The sequence below is a fragment of the Lampris incognitus genome, chromosome 3 (genome assembly GCF_029633865.1).
Source record: "Lampris incognitus isolate fLamInc1 chromosome 3, fLamInc1.hap2, whole genome shotgun sequence".
NCBI classification, from domain to species: Eukaryota; Metazoa; Chordata; class Actinopteri; order Lampriformes; family Lampridae; genus Lampris; species Lampris incognitus.
The window spans coordinates 81,879,409-81,891,665 of NC_079213.1; the positions used below are offsets into that span (position 1 = coordinate 81,879,409).

General features: G+C 41.5%; 1 protein-coding gene across 1 annotated transcript in view; it reads right to left on the reverse strand.

Moving 5' to 3' along the window:
• Positions 1–1,047: 1,047 nt before the first annotated feature.
• The window catches only part of usp24 (ubiquitin specific peptidase 24), a 48,025-nt gene continuing 36,815 nt past the window's right edge, over positions 1,048–12,257 (reverse strand). The window contains exons 55-66 of the mRNA XM_056275632.1: positions 10,740–10,947; positions 10,537–10,626; positions 9,854–9,956; positions 9,614–9,732; positions 9,195–9,308; positions 8,999–9,064; positions 7,964–8,030; positions 7,666–7,744; positions 7,426–7,501; positions 7,243–7,329; positions 4,558–4,668; positions 1,048–4,181 (exon numbers count right to left, since the gene is read on the reverse strand). Coding sequence (XP_056131607.1) covers positions 4,119–4,181; positions 4,558–4,668; positions 7,243–7,329; positions 7,426–7,501; positions 7,666–7,744; positions 7,964–8,030; positions 8,999–9,064; positions 9,195–9,308; positions 9,614–9,732; positions 9,854–9,956; positions 10,537–10,626; positions 10,740–10,947 — 1,183 coding nt within the window. The 3' untranslated portion in view covers positions 1,048–4,118. The remainder of the gene's footprint in view (positions 4,182–4,557; positions 4,669–7,242; positions 7,330–7,425; positions 7,502–7,665; positions 7,745–7,963; positions 8,031–8,998; positions 9,065–9,194; positions 9,309–9,613; positions 9,733–9,853; positions 9,957–10,536; positions 10,627–10,739; positions 10,948–12,257) is intronic.

A 12,257-nucleotide genomic window follows, 5' to 3' on the forward strand; every position in this document is an offset into this window, starting at 1 on the left:
TTCACTTGATTTCACCTGTTCGGTCCATTTCAGTATATCAGCTTAGGGACAAGTTGGACGCAGACTGTTTCTATGGAACAGGGTATGGCAATTATATGCCTCGCTGACTGTTAAATGACCATGTAATTTAATGGCAAATACTAAAGCCATCTTATGAGTGGAGGAAAGTTTGAATGCCACCAGTGCGTCTGTCTATTCTATAAGCAGACGGCTACGCAGTGACCCCAGGTGAGTTTTTCAGGAACAGCTCAGTGAACATGTCAGAAGTGAGTTTATTGAACTGGCCTGACACCAGTTCATACCAGCTGAGAATCTGGAGGATGGGATGGACTTGAGTATAAAAATCCACTATCAATTAGATGGAGATGCATTGGGAGTCAATATGGGCGACCGTAGCTGTAGCTACGCTTTTGACATTGGGACCAACACTAAGTCTATGGTTCAAATGAAGTGAGGCCACTACGAGGAAGTAATCCTGAAGACTTGCAGCCGTAAATATTCCAAACCCTGCACAACATTGCATTTTACATCTCCACCGTAGCAGCAAAATGTGTGACGGCACGGTGGCCCAGTGGTTAGCGCTGTCGCCTTACAGCAAGAAGGTCCTGGGTTCAAACCCCAGGGTTTTTCAACCTTGGGGGGTCATTCCAGGTTGTCCTCTGTGTGGAGTTTGCATGTTCCCCGGCGTGTCTGCGGTGGGTTTTCTCCGGGTGCTCTGGTTTCCCCCACCATCAAAAGAAACATTCATGTTAGGGTTTATACTCCTGTATGTGTCCCCTGAGCAAGGCAATGGGAAAAGAACTGGAGTTGGTGCCCGGGCACAGCATCAAGGCAGCAGCCCACTGCTCCTAGCTACACAGATCACAGCTAGGATGGGCTAATTTTCAGTAGACGAATTTCCCCAAGGGGGTTAATAAAGGAAACAATAAAAAGGCAGGCAATGGCAAGTTGAAATAAGAGAAGTTGTGATATGGCTCACAAGGAGATATGGCACACCAAGCACGTAAAAGCCACCGATACATTTAACTCAGGTTCAGTCATGTTTATTTGTTCAGCGGTACGGAAGGTGATGACAAAACAGCACCGGCGAGTTTTACTTGCAATGAATCTGATTTGTAGTAGTTAAATACCAACGCAACTGCAGCATCATCATAGGTATCACAAAGTAGAATAAAGCTGATCTCCATAAAACTGAGCTTGTTTTTAGGAAGGTGCTCTTAATGTTTTGTGAACTAGATATCTAGCACTAGCCAATCAAATTCAATCCCAAAAGTAGTACACACACAAAAAAGCAGTGTTTGCAAAAGGTTGTGCATTCCAGTTTATTTTATATCAAATTTCCCCATAATCAAACTCTGATGTACAAATTAAAACTGGGTTTAACATGCATTACAGATTCCTGCTGTGGCAGACTTGACTTTCAGAAGTGAAGCTGAGTGACAGTAAAAACCCGTATAGATGCAAACCCCTACCCACACACTTCCCCATCCCTCCCTCCCTGCATCCCCTGGATAAAAAGAAAAGGACTGATTGTAAGTCTTTTAAATGGACTACAGGTGCTGTAGAGGGGCATACTTATACGAGATTGCGTTGAAATCAACTCATGTTGCCACAGACATTTTTGCAACTTGGTGCAGACCACATCCAGCTCCATCAGAGACCACATGACCAGCCACAGAGAAAGGGTAGGGGTTTGTGAGAGAGTGTGAATTAAGAGTCACACAGCAAACGACACAAATGGGCTGGTTTATCCTCCATCTAACATTACAGCAAAGACAAACTCCACCACTGCTCACTGTCACACATGCAAACATGGCAGAGAGCACAGGGTCACATTCACGTCTAGGGAGATTGAGGGGGAAATGGGCTTGATGGGGTGTTGGGGGCAAAAGACAGAGAGGTGTTATCCTCTCCTCAGTCTCTGAGAACCCACAGGCGGAAACAAGGATGCAGAGGAGCCCTGGTGAATGGATCTCGGGTTGACTCCAGCCAAAAACATTTTTACATGATTGCTAAGTAGGTCCTCACACTGTAAACACTGAACTGTTAAAGCTGAGAGCTGAATATGCTAACCTAGTTTAGACTTGTTCAAACCGTGATGTTCAGTGAGCGCTACATTCTGAACTGAACGTGATTGTCTTTGGAAACTTTTGAGTGTCGTTTGTGGCTTCCATTAAACTAGATTAGCATGTGTCTAAATCTACAAGTGTCTCTGACCTAGTCTACAACTAAGTGGAAAAGAAGCAACTTTTTACCATCACCAAAACCCTGTCCTGTCCAGTTAAACCCTGTTTGGTTAAGGGGAAAAACCTTCACACAGAGTCTGAGTAACAACCAGCAGTTACATTCCCACAGTGCTGGGCATGCGACACACAGAGGAGGTGCCCCCTCATCATTTTGGGGTCTAATGGGAACAAAGGAGCCCTGATGCAGTTGTAACTGCTCGGTTGTGTAGGATTAAATGAGAAACTGATTTAGCATTACAATCAGGATAGGGGGGCTTTGCTTTAATCTCTTATTAGAGAGGTGACTATACAGTGTTAGGGAAAGAGGACTGCTGAGGGATCGGGAGGTTAAGGCACTTCAAGTCTCCCGAAGATTGGGCATGGGTGTGATGATGAGATGGGATGTGGTTTGGTCAAACATGAGGCTACAGTAGCAGTTAGGCTCCTCTGTGTGTGTTTCCAAAGGCAGACAAAAGCAAAGGCAAAGCAAAATGGACTGTTGGCAAATCAAACCTGATAAAGCACAGAGGTAACACTGAAGCATCGGGGGCCTGTTAGTGGTGTGTTTTTGCGAGCGAGTGTATATGCTTCCATGTGGTGTATGTCTACAGATGTCATGGCATAGTACTTTAGTTCGTGTGTGTGTTTGTGAATGTGCATCATTGGCACCCAAAAATAAAACATGCTCCTGAGCTCCCCTCCAGTTGGCACCAATTCCCCACAATGCTGCTTTCCTCACAGGGGAAATATTCCTTGGATAAGGCTTGAGACCCTCACCCTAAACAATCTTTCTAAATTCAATTCACCCAGAACAGAAGAACCCAGCAAAGAAAACAGATAGATAAAAAAAAAAAAAAAAAAAAAAGAGAGATTAAAGAGTAAAATCCAGCAGCTGAGTTGTTCGACAGCCAGAGAATGAGTGAGCGCCGAACTATTGCGTGGCTCTCTCTCCAGATCTGCCGAGGGATCCGGTTCTGTCCTGATTAGAGGATGCAGGACTGCAAAAATGCCATACTGTGCTGCCATGGCTAACACTCCGGTTGCCAGGGTGAAAGATATAGCCATAAACCGAAGGGCTTGCCATTTAGCTTTCAATATGTTCGTGCGTATGTCACACTGCAAATTTAAAGTGTTAAAAGCAAAAAGGGGGAGGGAGATGTGTGAGGAGGTGGGACCTTCCCTGCTCTAGAAGAACTGACCATTGCTGCTGTACATCACAATAGACTGGGTTGGACTATAAAGTGCATACTTAAAAACCCCAGCGATGCCTGTGTGTGTAGATTGCTCCTGTGTACATGGACACAATTTACTTTGAACAAAGTTCCTCTAGAGCAAGTCATGCCACCTCTAGCAATTGCATGGCTGTGGAGAAGAGCACAGGAGACTTAAAAATATTATCTTACATTTGAAATTACATCTATGGAACAAATCTTTACAATATGTCTATGTAGATACATTGGCAAATATGAGCAAAAAAAAAAAAAAAAAAAAAAAAAAAAAAAAAAAAAAAAAGAAGAAAAAAAAAGAAAAGAGAAATTGTTAAAACACAACACAATTCCTTCTTCTACCTTTTGTCATTCTGAGTGAACGAATGAATAAAAGGATAAACTGAAGTCATCCATTTTCATGGAAGGTTCCCACTTCCCCGCAATCAACTCTCCTGTCCCTAATGATAACTTGGCTCCATTATCACCTCAGCTGGTCTGGCAGGAAGTGACTCATGGTGTATTAATGTCCTCTCCGTTGCTACAGCGACCAGAAGAAAAAGTGTTCTGATTGGCTGTTTTGAAGCCCTAAATGTTCTGACAAATTAAGAGGTGAAGTGCAGTCTGTTTATTGGCTGCCTGGAGCTGTGCCGCCTCTCCATTGGAGGGACTCTGCTGGTTTGAGGAACTAGGGGTCCACATCCTCCAAATCACTTTTTGAATCACCAAGCATCATGGGAGACTCTGAACCCTGGAAGAGAGAAAGAGATCAATGTCAAGATAGAGGACTTTGTCGTGGACTTTAGTGAGGAAAAGAAAAGGGTTTGAGCACTGGGATACCAGAGCTGGGAGCTGGGTTGTAGCTATTCCCTGGCACACTTATAATTTCACTTACTCCTTTTTCTGCATGGCTCTGCTGTGCACCACAATTAGCATGTCAATCTTAGCTGGGTGCACTGACATGCTCAACTACGTAGCTACTTACAACCCACCCACCTCGACAGAAAGTATTTTTTTTGTCGGTCTAATCTTGTTTGTATAAAATCGAACAAGCACTAGTATACCATGATGAATGATATGGAGTTATGCTATGATGAATTGCCTGTAGGGTTGTGACTGAAGCATACCTGTCTAAGGCTGCGATCAGCATTTTCATTTGCTGGGCTTCCATCAGAGCCGTTACTGCTGCCAGACTGTTCCTTCTCATTTAGTAATGCTGTGGCATAGGCCAATGTGTCCTACACAATAAGAAATACACACATTAACACACAGCAGCAAGTTAAATTCTGGATGAGAGGAAAAACAAAAAAGACACGATCAACATAAGACGCATGCGTTTGTGCATTTTATGACAAACCGTTTTATCATTTATTCAATGTAAGGCACTCGTCACTAAAATGTAAACACTACAACTTCGTATCTTTTTTAGCAGCTACTAACTTCACAACAATGACTAGTGTTTAAAAAAAACAAGTACTGCGTTTAATTTTTAGAAACTAATGCATAAACAGCCCACAGTATGCCAGCTGAATGCAATCCATCATAAGCAAGACTAGGTCAAAACCTAGTATATAGCTGGACCGTGTATGGTCAATGTTTGAAATTGTGGTCAATTTGTTACAGGAATAGTCAGTGGTAGTGTTTATAATGTGAATTCCTGGCTATCAAACATTCATCTACAACTTTTTGTAATGCGCCCTGTAATGTTTGTGTTAAAGTGTACAGCATATTACATGACGTGATCAAGTTATGAGTTAAAAAAAAAAAAGGCGATAAATGCAATTACAAGAAAAATACTTTCCAATCATATTTGGGAATGTTTGATTTGAATTTGAAAGAGAACTTAATTTAATTGAACTTATAACTATTCTAATTATCAATTAATTCCCCCTCCTCATTCATGTTTCTATGTGCGAATGTCTTGTTTTTCTAAGATTCACTCTGTATTGAGAGTGTTTTTCAGAGTGATTATTTAGGATACTTTAACTCTGTGAACTCCCTCATGCCTCTCGGTGCATGGAGAGCAATTTTCTCTCCTACTCTGCTCTATGCTGGACTGTTGCAGTGCGTAACCAGATGCGAAAACAGCAGCAAAATATTCTGTTCTTAGCATTTCAGTAGTATCCACGAGCAGTAATATATTCTGTTTGTTGGTGTGCGATACATGTGGAATGATTTGGAACTGCTGTGCCGATTCATTTTGAAAGGACAAGGGCCAATAGGGGAACGCCCACTTCCGTGTTTTACAGGTGACGTTTGTCGGCTGACCAATCGTGTAACTTCAGTGACGTTGTTGGTTACCTGATCCAGTGGCCCAATTGTGTAACTTGGATCACTCAGTACTAACACGGGGATCGCTGGTTCGAATCCCCGTGTTACCTCCGGCTTGGTTGGGCGTCCCTACAAACACAATTGTCCGTGTCTGTGGGTGGGAAGCCGGATGTGGGTATATGTCCTGGTCGCTGCACTAGTGCCTCCCCCCTGAACAGGGCGCCTGTTCAGGGGAGAGGGGGAACTGGGGGGGAATAGCGTGATCCTCCCACACGCTACATCGCCCTGGTGAAACTCCTCACTGTCAGGTGAAAAAGACGCGGCTGGCGACTCCATATGCATCGGAGGAAGCATGTGGTAGTCTGCAGCTCTCTCCGGCTCGGCAGAGGGGGTGGAGCAGCGACTCGGACGGCTCGGAAGAGAGGAGTAATTGGCCAAGTACAATTGAAAAGAAAAAAAGGGGACAAATCTACAAAAAAAAAAGAAGCTCTAAACATGATCACCCAGTCACTCCACATGATCAGCGACAGACATTCATGGTTGTAGGGCTGGCCCCACTGGCCCCAAAAAGATGGATGAGGTGATTCGCTACTGGTCACTAAGCAATAAACATTAGTTGTTTTTTTTTTTTTAAATACTAGACCCTATCCTGGCTGTCACTTGTCGTTATTTTGCTAAAAAATAGATACTAGGTCAAAAAACAAATTTTTACTTGTCTCTAAGACAGTTCTATGAGTAATTACATATTAGTCACTAGTAACCATTTATAAATGCTAGTTGCTATTCCAGTAATTATTGAATCAAGCCTACTAGGGTGACCAAAGCCCGGTAGTTTTTCAAAAATGACGAGTTGCTATTCAATTTGATACTATTGTTTTCATTTTGACCAGTCGAATCTGAAATGTTAATATCAACATCTAGTAGTGACTAGTCATATCAATTCATTAGTGTTAAAGAATGTATGTCAAGTTAAAACATAAATGTTGCCATCTTTATTTGGAATAGAAACTAGATCTCATTAAAAAGCTACTTGTCAATGCTAAATAGCAACTAGTAACAATGTAAAAGTGACAAGTGAAAATCAGAATAGCAACTAGTCGTTGATAAATAGTTACTAGTATCTAATATATGATGACTAGCAGAATTGGATTAACAACTAGTGCTTTTTAAATAGTGACTAGTAGTTAATGAAATGTTGATATCTAATATGTGCAGCCTCATAAGGTTCAACTGATAAGCAGCTTGGTATTTTCCTGGTAAGAATATAATAGTGACTAGTGCCTTTAAATTAGGTACTAGTAACTAAAACAAAAGAACTAGTGATTACTGAAGTGTTACTAATAACAGAGAAAAGTGACTAGTCATAATCAAATTAGCAACTAGTGCTTATTCTAACAGAATAGCTAATTTTTAGCAACTAATGACAGTCAGAATAGCAACTAGTGTTTAAAAAATAACCCCTAGTGTCTAATTTTAGTGACTAGTGCCTTAAAATTAAATGATTTAACGACCTGCCATGGTGTGTGCACATGTATATATACCTGTGCTGAGATAGTGCGCTGGAAGGTTTTATTGGTAGACGTCTCATTGGATACATTGCTTTGTGGAGTCCAGTAATGTTCTGACATCTAAGACAGAGGAAAAACCAAATGATTATTCAGCAAGTTTATTTAAGAGTCTGTGAAATCACAGTGCTTGTACGATGTGGTATTTTATAGGCTTGCCTTTTTCTGTAACCACTGAACAGCCCAGCTCCAGTGACCCGACAGATCCTTGAAATAATCCTTGGCTGGAGTACATCTGATAGAGGAAAACATGGTAAACATTTCATCTAATATTCACATTAGCATTTCTTTTGTTGAATCTGTCATATCAGTCAAAAGATTGCCCAGAATGGAGTATATCTAAAGAGCATCATTTTTATGTCTGTGCAACCCCAACCTCTGACCCTAAAGGGAACTCACTTCTGGGCCAATGTCACAAGAAACTTGACACACTGGTAGCAGCGACTGCTGTCCACATTGTTGCTCTGGTGCATCAAAGCTGTACGGGGAGAGCATTCAGTTAGGCCTTCTCACACATACACAAACATTCGGTACACATAGAACTATAGGCACCTGATCATGCTGGGAAGCATAGTTTAATATTGACTGCAAAGTCAACTACACATATTTGTAGTGGTGCTAGTTTGCGCTCCTTTTTGCTCCATTACTTATGCAAAGAGAAAGGGTTTCTTCATGATGTGCAAGATACAGGACCTACCCAACAGGCCTTTCTCTGACTCAAAGGCATACTTGAGTCTCTGGGTCTGCAAAGCATCTTCCACAACCTGAAAGGCAAAGAATCTGAAACAGTGGTCTGTGAAACCGATAACTTCAGTCACACTATAACCTGCCTGCTGCCATCAGACAATCAGAGTCTGTTGAGTCCTTTAAATCCAAACTTAAAACTAATCTTTTTGCCCTAACCTACAATTAGTTGCCTTTAATTTGAGTGCTTCACAACCTGTACTGCATGGTGAGTCGGTTTCTGTCTCAATGAATTTACCAACCACTGTTCTGCCGACAAGATTATAGCATATAGATTATGGACTATTGCAAACGGTTCTCTTCTCTCACATGTCTTTTCTCTCTCTCTGAATGATGTCTTCTCCTTTCTCTTTTTCTGTGTGAATGATGTGATGTGAGTCTCCCTTGTGTGCACGTGCAGTCTATCCTCCTCCCAGGTTTCCATGGTGATGTCAAGTAGTACCACCTGGATACTACTTGACATCCCCCTCATCACATTTTCTTTTTATATCCATATAATTTTGTTATCCTGTTTCAATGTTATATCCTTCACTTGCTAAGACGTGTGACTAATTTTTATTTTTTTACATGGTGATGCTGGTCATGTGGCTCGGGTCTAGGGCTGTTCTGGTGGCATCTGGACAATGCTTGGCATCCTCCTCATCATATTCATCTATTTCATAATTGTATTATAATTCTGTTCTTAACTTTCAACGTTGTATTCTGTAAAATAACAACATCCATTGCACGTTGTCTGTCTTGGGAAAGAGATCCCTCCTCTGTTACTCTCCCTGAGGCCTTTTCCTATTTTTTCTCCTTGTTAAAAGTTTTTTTTTTAGGGAGTTGTTCCTTATCTAATGCGAGGGTCTAAGGACAGGATGTTGTTTTGCTGTAAAGCCCCTTGAGGCAAATTTCTAATTTGTGATATTGGGCTATACAAATAAAACTGACTATAAACAATTATGACGTTCAAAGTGGAGAGATTCTTTAATGGACAGCTATCACTCACCAGTAACTCCTGCAGCATCAGGAAGACGTTCTTCAGCTCATGAGGTGGAGCTGTCTCCAGCTGGGTCTAACAAGACGCAAAGATATAAAATAATCAAAAACGTGGACAAAGGATGGTCATCACCTTCATATGTCTAACAACTCTGAAAGACTCTTCTTTGTGGCTTTTGCTGTTTAAATACATGCAGGTTTCTTACCTTGAGTAACTGCAGGACTCCCAGGGAGAAAGGCTCATTACAGTAAGAGCAGCAGGTCACCATCTCTATTAGGAGGGACAGCGGGCCAGACAACTCCCGCATAGCAAACATAACCTGAGCAGGGCACAAACATCACCGAAGGGGCAGTCAAAGAAAAGTTGACACTTATTTATTTCTAAAACTAAAGGTCAGAACCTAAAGTAGACTGCACCTCCATTTCAGGTGGAGGTGCAAAAAAAATTTTATATTTTGAATAAAAAGTGATATTTTCTTCATTTTGTACAGAAGATATGATGGGATTAATGTCCTATATTCCACTCCCAGGATCTTGCAAGGAATCCTTGGTTGATAATTGGCATTGTCATTGTATTTGAGTTTGTGTGTGAGTGCATAATTGCACACACATTACACTATCTTACCTCAAGAAGGTAAGGCTGACCCTCTGGAGTAAAGAGTGATGCATGGACATCTGCGTGGAGGGGGAGGAGAGGGGCGGAGGATGGGATGCTACTCACACTCAGCTTGGACACACCCGGAGCTGAGGAACACAGCAGGTGATGAAAGAGTCAGTGCAGCTGTTAATCACAGACACACACACCCAAAAAAACAAAAACAAAAAAACCCTAGCATTTGTGTGTGTGTGTTCTAGTGTGTCTCACTCTGTGTCCGCCGTGTGCTGAGGTTCGAGTGCAGAGTGATAAGGGCCAAGGTGCTATGGAGGTGAAGGAACTCCCGAGCCTGGGCTGGACTCCACCGTCGGTTCTGTAGAGAGACAAAGATTTTTTTTTTGTCTCCTAAAAGGCTAGACTGGAGCCTGTTTTACGGCACATTTCCCTGGACTGTTTCTCCGTCTCACAAGTGCTGTTTGTTTTCATAGTTTGTTAGTCAGCTGTTTCTTTGAGAGTTCTTTATGCAATAAATTCACAAAAATTTTTTTTTTTACAAACCCGTAAACGGGACTTGCAAACTATTTACAGGAATGTGTAAAAAAAAAAAAGAAAAAAAAAAGGTTCAGTATAGGAAAAAAGAGAACAGTTTAGCTAGTTAACATATTTTCACATCTTGCAATGTCAAATACCTGTTGACAACCACTGTATACATGACATTTTTCAGTATTACCTGTATTCTACAATTAAGGATTGTGCATTAAATGTACATTTTAGGGATTTCAGGGACACTTACAATGCTTATGATGAGAGCCACAGTAAGACTTTAAGTTCATATGTCACCAAAATTAAAATCAACCGATAGCCGTAGGTGTAATAGTCAAAATTACACCACCATAGTGCAACAGAAACCAAAAATGCAATTTATAAATATTTATATAACTGTGCAGCCCTACCTGGTTGTTTTGCCTATTCGATCCCAGTAGGAAGATGAGCATGCGACGATAAGCAGAATGTTTCAATAGCAGCCGACAGGGAGCATAACCCTGAAAAAGAGAGCAGGAAAAAAAATAAGACTAAATAAGACTGCTCCCCCTTGGTCACTGTTTTGGGTGTGTTGACTGTTTTTTTCATGCATTTCTTTGTGGACGTTAATTACCCTTTGGGTGAAGTTACTGAAGAGGCTGAAGTACTGTGCACAGTTTTTGACATTCTCAGGCACATCTTTGTCCAACAAGGAAAGCAGGACATCTGTCAAGCTGTCCAATCCAGGGTCTCCAAAATGAAGTGCACTCTCTAAGGTCTTTTCTAGGATGGATGCCACTACTACCCTCACCTCTCTCACACTGCACTCCAACAGACATACCCTGGTGAGAGGGGAAGATTGAAGGTTGCAGAAAATGTTCTGCTATTTAACCAAAGCATTTATAATGATTTTATTTCATTATGTTCAGAAAGTATCATTCAATATATTGAAGGATAAGAAAAAGACTACTAAAAATCTGTCTTTGCATAAACATGTACAATACAATCTCTTTCCAAATAAACTTCGACATAAAACAACTTTATAACGTTTTGAGGAGTACAGAGTCCAGATTTTAAGTCCATAAGGGTACATGACAGTTCCTGTGCCAGATCGACTCATGTTAGCTCGAGGGACCCTAGTTTTTTTGCTGACCTTGCATTGTGAGAAATTTTGTGTGTGTTGACGTCCTTGTGGAGAGGGCAAGAAAAAAAAAAGGTTTATTCACTACAATACTACCATCCCTGAGAAATTGGTACAATAGGAATGATTAGCTCTTCATCAATACTGTTCTGATGTCGACGAGTAGAGATACCAGTCTGATCAAGTCTACAATTTCATTATGTGTTTGTTGGAGAGCGCTAGTCAATTGTTTTTTTTCCAAAACACTTAGTTGTTGTGCTGGCACGTTCATCCTTGTAAATACAGCGCAGTGTGAGACAATATCTCTCCTCTCCCAGGGAAGGGGTGTGTGGTGTGCGCATTAGGGCTGGCCTGTTCCATTTCCCCAAACGTCTGATGTTGGACAACCAATCACATTTTAGAGACGCATGCTCACCCCATGCCTCAGACAAGTGTAGGGGAGGCCCACACCTTTTTTCTTGCACACACGCCCAAGCGCGCACACACAAAAATTGCCGAAAACTGTACCATACCACAGAGTCTGTTTTAAAGTGTTTACGTTCCAGAACCAGGCCCACTCTATCAACCAATGAACAGTTAGATACTAAGCCCCACCCACATAGGTGCTTTTACTCCTCCAGCACTCAGTGTATGTGTGATTGAGGACATGCTATAAAGTGCACTACATGCCAACACATTTTGATGTGGTGTGTGCCTCTGTTTACAAACATGTTAAAAAAAAAGTGCTCTGAGCCCATTTATATTTCAAAGGAGAGGAGAGTGAAAGTGTCAACATTGAGAATTAAAAGGAACAATGCTGCTCTGGCTGTTGAAACGAGACAATGCTGGCCATAGCAGGGGCTGAATGAGCATTGATTAGAATGAAGGAGATTTGCTGAGAGCTGCCAACTCAGTGGTATTTGATATCACTAGAATAGCTTGAATAATGCTGCACTGATTCAATCTTGGACCTAGCAACAGCCACAATAAATCAGCATGTAAACATATATCCTAGCTTGCTGTTTCAGAGCT